The sequence below is a fragment of the Carcharodon carcharias genome, chromosome 1 (assembly GCF_017639515.1).
Source record: "Carcharodon carcharias isolate sCarCar2 chromosome 1, sCarCar2.pri, whole genome shotgun sequence".
Classification (NCBI taxonomy): domain Eukaryota; kingdom Metazoa; phylum Chordata; class Chondrichthyes; order Lamniformes; family Lamnidae; genus Carcharodon; species Carcharodon carcharias.
In genome coordinates this window covers 72,589,591-72,599,349 of record NC_054467.1, presented here as the reverse complement: position 1 = coordinate 72,599,349, position 9,759 = coordinate 72,589,591, and the positions used below count along the sequence as shown (strand labels likewise).

General features: G+C 45.0%; 1 protein-coding gene across 1 annotated transcript in view; it reads left to right on the top strand.

Annotated features, from left to right (window-relative positions):
• The first annotated feature begins 3,302 nt into the window (after positions 1–3,302).
• Positions 3,303–9,759, top strand: part of dchs2 (dachsous cadherin-related 2) — a 161,793-nt gene continuing 155,336 nt past the window's right edge. Inside the window, exon 1 of the mRNA XM_041178823.1 lies at positions 3,303–5,485. Within this exon, the coding sequence (XP_041034757.1) occupies positions 3,698–5,485 (1,788 nt within the window). The 5' untranslated portion in view covers positions 3,303–3,697. The remainder of the gene's footprint in view (positions 5,486–9,759) is intronic.

The window sequence follows — 9,759 nt, the reverse complement described above, 5'->3', positions numbered from 1 at the left end:
AACTCCCTATATTCAGCTTGTAGGATGTCATCCCTCTTTTTTAACCTATTTCATTGATACCAATATGTACCATGACCACTGGCTGTTCACCCTCCCCCTTCAGAATGCCCTGTAGCCTCTCTGAAACATCCTTGACCATGGCACCAGGGAGGCAACATACCATCCTGTAGTCTCTTTTTCAGCTGCAGAGATGTCTGTCTGTTCCCCTTACTATTGAATTCCCTATCACTATAGCCTTCTTCTTCCTCCACTCTTGTGCAACTGAGCCACCCATGGTGCCATGGATTTGGTTCCTGCTGCTTTCCCGAGAAGTCATCTCCCCCAACAGTATCCAAAATGGTATATCTGTCAGAGAGGGGGACTGCTACAAGGGACTGCTATACTACCTGCCTTCTACTCTGCCTGGTGGTCACCCATCCCCTTTCTGCCTATGTTGGGCTATCTGGTCTACAACTGGTTTATGGTTTTCCTCTTCATCTTTCTTAAATAGCGAAGTAGCACGTGCAATTTTCAAATCTAAAGGAACAGTTCATAACTAAGTGGTTTGGAAGATAATAGACAGGTTTTTTCAATGTTCTCACCTGCTTCCTTTAAACCCTGGGTTGGAAACCATCTAGTGCTGGGGATCTGTCACTCTTTAGTATCATTATTTTCTTCATTAGTTATTTTGTTTACCTTAATTTTTTTGAGTCCCCATCCCCAATTTGATAGTGTTTCTTTGAGATGTCCAGCATACTAACCTCTTTCTTTACTGTAAAAACTGACACAAAGTAACTATTCAACATCTCTACCATTTCCTTATTTTCATTTACAATACCGGTTTTCAAGGAGCCCATATTGCTGCTGACCACCCACTTTTTCCTAATATAATTGTAACCACCTTGTTCTGTTGGCTTTGATATTCCTTCCAAATTTCTTCTCTTATTCCCATTTTTAGCACTCGCTTTTTCTTTTATCACCATTTCTCTAGGATACAAAAAAATTATACTATTCTGTACTATAAAAGAAACAGCATGCCTCAAGATTAACAATTACCTTTTCTGAGGTATTTTCTACCAAATATTGCAATGGCCATCCAGAATGAACGTCTACTCTTTCCAAAAGACAAGCATCACACTATCTAACTATATTGTTCAAACTAAAGCTAGTGACCATGAAAATCCAATTAGTTCATAATGCCCTTTGGGGAAGGAAACCTGCTGCCCTTACCTGGTCTGGCTTATATGCTACTCCAGTCTCATACCAAACTGGCTGGCTTTTAACTGCCCTCTGAAGTGATCTAGCAAGTCATTCAGTTGTATCAAACTGTTAGCACTGATTCAAGAACAAAGTCCACCACCATCTTCTTGAGGGCAACTATTAGGATTCCTAAATACCAGCTTTTCCAACAATATGCACATCCTGAGAATCGAAAAAAAAAGAATTGTTTACATGCTATTTAATTACACAATCAAAAGATTTTGAAGATCATTTTGGAACAGTAATTTTAACAATGTGGCTATAACAATAGGGCAGAGACCTGATATTTTCCAATTAGTGACTCATTCTCTGACCCCTCAAAGTTTTGCCACCATCTACAAAACTCAAATCAGCAGCGGAATAGAACTCTCACCACTTACTTGGATGGATACAGCAAAGTCAACATTCAGGAAGTTGAAGGCTTGGATGAAAGTCAGCTTAATTGGTACCATCACTAGTAAATTCAATATCCAGTTTCTCCAACATGTGCACAATATGGCCACAAGCATACTACTTATAAGACATATTACAGCAATCCATTAAGCTTACTTCATTAGCATCTCCCAGCTCTGTGACCGCTACCACTGAGAAAAACAAGAACAACATATTGCATAAAAAAGAGAGATGTCAAAGCTTTTCAGCTTGCACTCATCAGGGCACTTCACTAGAAAATCAATATAAGGGGAAAACAATTTATACTGTATGAGACTGCTGATTGGTTGGCAAATGGACTCTGATTATATGCTACTCAAGTCTCATACCAAACTGGCTGGCTTTACACTGCCCTCTGAAGTGATCTAGCAAGTCATTCAGTTGTATCAAACTGCTAGCGCTGATTCAAGAACAAAGTCCACCACCATCTTCTTGAGGGCAACTATTAGGATGCTTAATAAATACTAGCTCTTCCAACAATGCGCACATCCTGAGAATGGAAGAAAAGAATTTTTGACTTGTTTCTTCACTGATCAGGATCAAGTGTCTAGTTTAAATTCCAGATAATGCTTGGCAGTTAATTGTCAGTCACCATCAATTGATGCATTATTCATGGCATTGCCTCTACCAACCAATTGTTAATTGTCCAATGAGTGCAAGACTAAAAGCTTCGACATCTCTTTTTTCAGCAATACTCAAGTTCTGTACTACCAGATGGCTGTTTGAACGACAACATCACAGAAATACCATCACCTCCAAGTTTTCAAATTCATTGCTTCATTGATGTTTGTTCAAGGTAATGAAATTCCCAACCTAAAACCGTTGTAGGGAAAGCTTTAGAATGAGATCTGCAGCAGTTCAAGGATGATACCTATTTTCTCAGGACAACTAGAGATGGAGAATAAATGCAGGTGCTCATATCCGTGAGCAAAAAAAAATCAAAATGAATGTCTAAAATCATAGTCCTATTGAAACCTCTAAACTGAGCATTTGAAAATTGGATCTTACCACATTAAATAATGAAACCACAGAACAGGGAAAGCACTATTATTATCCAGACACAGTCCAATCAGGCTTTAGACACTCCAGATCAAAGGAGTTCTTTCCACCAGGCAGCCATTTACTTTTCAGGTTGAAGAGTGAATTGCAGCCTTCTGATATTATGAGAGGTTTTGGTGAAGTACGTGGAAAACGTTTCCACTGATAGGGGGTCTGGCACCAGAAGAGACAGATTGAGGATAATTGTCAAAAGATTCAGAGTAAACCAGGATTTTTATTTCGATAGCGGGTTGCTATGATCCAGAATGCATAACCTTTAAGGGTGGTGAAGCACTTTGAGTGGTAAATTTCAAAAAGGAATTGGATACGTAATTAAAAAGGAAATCTTTACAAGACTATGGAGATGAGTGGTGTAGGACTATGCACCAGACATGATGAGCCGAATAGCCTTTCTTCTGTGCTGATTGATTCTATGTTCTGAGCCACGATTAGCTTCTCATGTAGACTAAGCGTTAAATTCATCAGAAGCAACACAGGTCGACTCTGTACTACTTTCTTCAACCAGCTGGGGTTCGTCGTCACATGTTCCATACGCCAGCCGCTGTAATTAGTAGCGAGAAGACAGCCAGCGAAAGCAAGAAGCCGAAGGGATCAGAATAGGAAATAGTTTAACTTCGGTACCGAATACCTACTATAGTTTGTCTTAAAATCTAGTGACTGAGCAGAGTTGGAGTTTAAGGACTAAAAATTGTGATCATGATATGTTGGGACTCAGCGAAAACGCAAGAAGACAGAAACACAAATTATAGACTTGGATAAAATTTACACTGTAGGCCAAATCGCCTGAAATTCTAACACAGGAATTCAGCACCACGGTCATTCTGCGTAAGTTCAGCTTTGACGTGTTGTATTATCGGAAACATGTAAATACCAGGTAGATGCTTAGCATGCGACGGTTTGATTCCTCTTGGTGAAGAGTACTATTCCGTTTATTTTATTATATAAAAAGCACCGAAGAAAGAAAAAAATGACAACATATTGTCATTATCGGAAAAACTGTTACTATGAATGCCTCAGATTATTGATTCAAACTGTGTTGTTTTTGGGGACTAGTCAGGTTATCCTATCACACAGATTGAGTTTGTCTGTAGTTGAGGGACAACCACCGGAGACTATGGTGGGGGATATTAGCGCTGTCTTCCCCACCGAGACACGAGCCAATGGCTATTTCATTTCGGAAAGCGAAGAATCGCTTGTTTTCAGTGATCTGAACATCGATGTGGACACCGGAATTATAAAAACAGCGAAAGTCTTAGACCGAGAGACGACAGATCGATACGAATTTGTAGCTGTAACTTTAACGGGGCAGATGGTCAAGGTGGAGATCTTGGTCAAGGATGTAAATGACCACACACCGGTTTTCCCGAGGGAGAAAGTCCAGCTCAATATCTCGGAACTAACCCCGATAGGGACAAGATTTCAACTTGACGAAGCCTGGGACCCAGACACGGAAAGATTTAGCATCCAAGGTTATGCGATCACGCAAGGAAACCCGGGGATATTTCGACTTCAGTCCGAGAAAGGGGTCAACAGTCTCTGTCTCGACCTCGTACTCAGCGGCTCCCTGGACCGGGAAACCAGAGACTTTTATTCCCTCACCGTCCAGGCTTTCGATGGGGACACTCCTCCCAAGACGGGGAAGATGCAGCTAGACATTAACATCCTGGATGAGAATGACAACCCGCCCCGCTTTAACCAGACCGAGTATGAAGCCTGGATTTGGGAAAATGCGGCCCCGGGTACCCGGGTCTGTCAGCTCCAGGCCAGCGACCCGGACCAAGGCAACAACGGCTTCATCACCTACGAGATTGACCGGAGGCAAAGCGACCCCAGCGGCCACTTCACCATCGAGAGCCGGAGCGGCGAGGTCCGGGTGCAGAAGGTGCTCGACCGGGAGAGCCAGGCCTGGCACCAGTTGGTTATCCGAGCCCGGGATCACGGCTCCCCGGCCGAGCTGGGCAGCGCCTTCCTCTCGGTGCGGCTGCTCGACCTCAACGACAACCGGCCGTCCATCAGCATCCTGTACCTAAGCCCGAGCGGCCAGGCCGAGGTGTCGGAGGCAGCGGCCCCGGGGCACCTGGTGGCCAGGGTGTCGGCGGGGGACCCAGACCTTGGGCCGGCCGGTGAGCTGCGGCTCTGGCTGCAGGAGGAGGATGGAGAGCAGAGCAGCGCCTTCGAGCTGCTGGAGTCCCCGCTCCGCTCCGTCTACCTGCTGTGTGTGAGCGGCCGCCTGGATCGTGAGCAGCGCGATTCGCACCGCTTGACCCTGAGCGCCGCCGACTCGGCCTCGCCGCCGCTTCGCACTCAGCTCTCGCTGGACCTGCGCGTCACCGACGTCAACGACAACGCGCCCGCGTTCCAGCGCGATGTGTACACGGCGCGCGTCCCCGAGGGCCCGCTTCCCGCCAACGGGGCTGTACTGGTGCGGGTGCGCGCGCAGGACCCGGATGACGGCGCCAATGGCACTGTCAGGTACGCCATGTTGGAGCACGAAGCGGCGCAGCCTGTTCAGATCGATCCGCTGACGGGATTCATCAGCGCGACGGCCACGGCGGCTTCATGGTTGGACCGGGAGATCCATGAGGTGATCCGCCTGTTGGTGGTGGCCCGGGACCTGGGCGAGCCGCCCCTCTCCTCCACCGCCACCGTCTTGCTGCACGTCGAGGATGTGAACGACAACGAGCCAGTCTTCGAACAACAATTGTACAGAGCGACCGTGCGGGAGCACACAGAGCCCGGAACCTGCTTCCTTCAGGTGAGTGACAACCCAGACAGATACCCCGGGATAGAGAGTAGAGGGACCAGACAACAGGGGAGCCGGCTTCAACTTTGGACCTAAGCCCTGCCATTACCCTAACCCTATGCTTCGAGCGACCTTTTCTCTTATCCTTAACCCGTTAGAACATAAGAAATAGGAGCAGGAATAGGCCACTACCCGCCTCGAAGTTGCTCCGCCAGTCGATAAGATCATGGCTGATCTGACTGTGGCCTGAACTCCACTTTCCTTCCTGTCCTCCATAACCCTTGACTCCCTTATCAAGGGTGCCCCCTTAGCACTAGATTGTCTCGAGAGGAAACATCCTCAGCATCTACCCTGTCAAACCCACTCTGAATCTTATGTTTCAATAATTCAATAATCTCTCATTCTCCTAAACGGCACTAAGTAAAGCCCGTCCTTTACCTAACTCTTGACTAACCAGTACTTGGCCTAACCTTAGTCATTGACACTATCATTACCCTTGACTTAGCTCTAAAACATGGACATTGACCGTTGCTTTGTTCTGATCCTTTATAGCTACAGTGTCCAGGTATGTGTACTCTGAATAATATATGGGTTGAAACTGCTGTGCAATACTGGCAAAAAATCCACAAATGAATTGTTAATGAATTATTTTGCTGTTTTAATAGATGTCAATTTGTTTGAGATAGGAAAGTAGGAATTCTTGTTTTTTTATTACAAATATAGATCACCATGTTTTAAATCAATGATACCAATTTGTATCAATGTAGGGAAAATGCCCCAAATCACCTCACAGAATAAAGTCGATGCCAAGCCAACAAAATGAATATTAGGAGAGGTGACCAAAATCTTGATTTGAAGGAGGGGTTAAAGGAAGGGCAGAAGGTGGAGGGGATAATGGAATTCAAGACCTAGGGGATGTGGTGCCAGTGTTGGGATGAAGATGGCCAAAGAGGTCAAGAAAATGTTGAAGGACAAGAAAAAGTTACAGAGCTAGAGAGACAAAGTCATGAAGGGATTGTAATACAAACAAGATGAAAGTGGATTTGTTTACTGTGGTCACTTGCAATGAAGGATTGTTAGTCCATCAACAATAACTTTTGCGTGATTCAGGCTCCAGGGGATAATTCAACATCAAGTTTTATTGAGTCCTGTGTTGTAATACATAAAATAAAAACAAAATACTGAGGATGCTAGAGATCTGAAATAAAAACAGAAAGCTGGTGAATTTTTCCAGTTCTGGATGAAAGCAGGGAGCGGTGCCAATACAGTCATCAGTACCAGCAAAAGAGTTGTGGGAAGGGGTCTGAGTAGGAAGTCAGTCTCATCACATAAAACCCATCACATTTCTGCCTCTCTTCAGTTCCGAAGAAGAATCAAATTGGACTTGAGACGTTAACTCTGTTTCTCCCTCCACAGATGCTGCCAGATCTGCTGAGTTTTTCCAGCACTTTCTATTATGTGTTATAATACAACTTGACAAGCAAGTAATAGAGCTTGATTCCTAAGCCTGGAGTGTTTAGTTCCAGCTTTCAAGGCTATTTTGCGCAGGTGTGAACTTCCAACTGTCATAAAATTTTAACTTTTAAAGGGGGAAATGAACTACCTTTATACATTTCGGCTGCCTTAGGCTGCACGTCTACATCTCTATTAATATCTTATAGTCACAAATTATTCCATCATTCTAGCTTTGTGTTACGTGATTGTGGATGGCTTGTGGGCCCATCTCTTACCTTGGCTGGAATTGGTTTGGGCCACTCAGGTATGTTTAAGACTATGGGCGGAATTTTATGGCCCCGTTTTGGTTGGGGCAGGGCCCTAAAATGCAGCAAGCATTCAAAAGTCCATTGACTTCATTGGGTCTGTAAAATCCACCCTATGGTACCAAAGTTCTAATTATTGATGACCTTGGTATTCAGATACTACAAGCAAGATAATTTTCCCATGGTTATGTAGGGCTCCTAGCAACCATCTTTCTTCTCCAAGTAAGGGTCACCTTTTGACATGTGAGTTATAGTTTTGGAGATTTCAACGGTCTCTGACTCTCAGCTTCTTTGTTCACAAGGGACAAAATTCACTCTGTCTAAAGTGCTGGAGCAGAGCAAGCTGGGATATCTTGATTAATGGCTTAGCTTTAAATGCTTTTCATAAAATGCACTAAAGAGAAGAGTTTTAAACTGAAGGCATTGGGGTACTGGAATCCATTATAGGTCAATAGGGACAGAACTGATTGGTGAACTGGACCTGATATCTGATATGATACAGTCAGTTGAGTTTTGGATGGGCTGAAGTTTACAGGGATGGAGGATAGAAGTTTAGCCTGAAAAAATTGTGCAGGTTTTGATACAGGCAATGTTACAGAGGTGGAAGTAGGAGGTCTTTGTGATGGAGAACATGTGATGTCAGAAGCTCAGTTCAGGGTCAGATAGATCATAGAAGTTGCAAATGGTCTGGTGCAGCCAGGGCTGTTGGATGGAATTGAAAACAAGGGTATAAATTTTGTGTTGGGGGTGCAATATGATGGTTTTGGTCTTTCTAAAGTTTAACTGGAAGAAATTGAGGCTTATCCAAGACTAGATATTAAACAGTAAGTTCAAGACAAGTGGTGGAGGAGCAGAGTTGGGTTTCACGAGCATACATGTGGAAACTAACCTGATATCTGCAGATCAAGTTGCCCAGGACAGCATGTACATGAGGAAGAATAGAGGCCCAAGGATAGATCCTTGGGGGAACTTCAGAGGTAGCAGAACAGAAGTGGGAAGAGAAGCCATTGCTAGTGATGTACTATCTATGATTTCTTTTCTATTCATTCTTGGGATGTGGGCATCACTGGCTAGGCCAGCATTTATTGTCCATCCCTAATTGCCCTTGAGAAGGTGGTGGTGGGCTGCCTTCTTGAGCTGCTGCAGTCCATATGGTGTAGGTACACCCATAGTGCTGCGAAGAAGGGAGTGGCTTGGAAGGGAACTTCCAGGTGGCGGTGTTTCTATATACCTGCTGCCCTTGGCATTGTAGATGGTAGAGGTTGTGGGTTTGGAAGGTGCTCTCAAAAGAGCCTGGGTGAGTTTTCGCAGTGCATGTTGTAGATGGTACACACTGATGCCACTGTGCATTGGTGACAGAGGGAGTGAATGTTTGTGGATGTGCCAATTAAGCAGGCTGCTTTGTCCTGGATGGTGTCAAGCTTCTTGAGTGTTGTGGGAGTTGCACTCATCCAGGCAAGTGGAGAGTATTCCATCACACTGCCTAGTAGATGGTGGACAGACTTTGTTGGAGATGGTGGGGCACGAATGTTACTTATCGTTGCCAGCCCAAGGCTAGATATTGTCCAGGTCTTGCTGCATTTGGACATGGAATGCTTCAGTATCTGAAGAGCCGTGAATGGTGCTGAACTTTGTAGAGTCATCTGTGAACATCCCCACTTCTGACGTAATGATGGAAGGAAGGTCATTGATGAAGCATTTGAGGATGGACACTACCATGAGGAACTCCTGCAGTGATGTCCTAGAACTGAGATGATTGACCTTCAACAACCACAACCATTTTCCTTTGTGCTAAGCATGACTGCAACCAGTGGACAGTTTTCCCCTGATTCCTATTAACTCCAGTTTTGCTAGGGCTCCTTGATGCCACACTCGGTCAAATGCTGCCTTGATGTCAAGGGCAGTCACTCTCACCTCACCTCTGGAGTTCAGTTCTTTTGTCCATGTTTGAACTAAGGCTGTAATGAGGTCAGGAGCTGAGTGGCCCTGGCAGAACCCAAACTGGGTGTCAGTTAGCAGGTTATTGCTAAGCAAGTGCCGCTTGATAGCACTGTTGATCACCCTTTTCATCAGTATACTGATGGGGCGGTAATTGGCTGGATTGGATTTATCTTGCTTGTGTGGACAGGACATACCTGGACAATTTTTCAGATTGCCGGGTAGATGCCAGTGTTGTAGCTGTACTTGAACAGCGTGGCTAGGAACGCGGCTGGAGCACAAGTCTTCACTACTATTGCCAGAATATTGTCAGGGCCCATAGCAGTACCAGTATCCAGTGCCTTCCGCTGTTTCTTGATATCATGTGAAGTGAATTGAATTGGCTGAAGACTGGATTCTGTGATGCTGTGGACCTCTGGAGCAGGCCGAGAAGGATCATCCACTCAGCACTTATGGCTGAAGATTGTTGCAAGTGCTTCAGCCTTATCTTTTGTACTTGTGCTGGGCTCCGCCATCATTGAGGAGGGGGATATTTGGGGAGCCTTCTCCTCCAGTGAGTTGTTTAATTGTCCACTGCCACTTGTGACA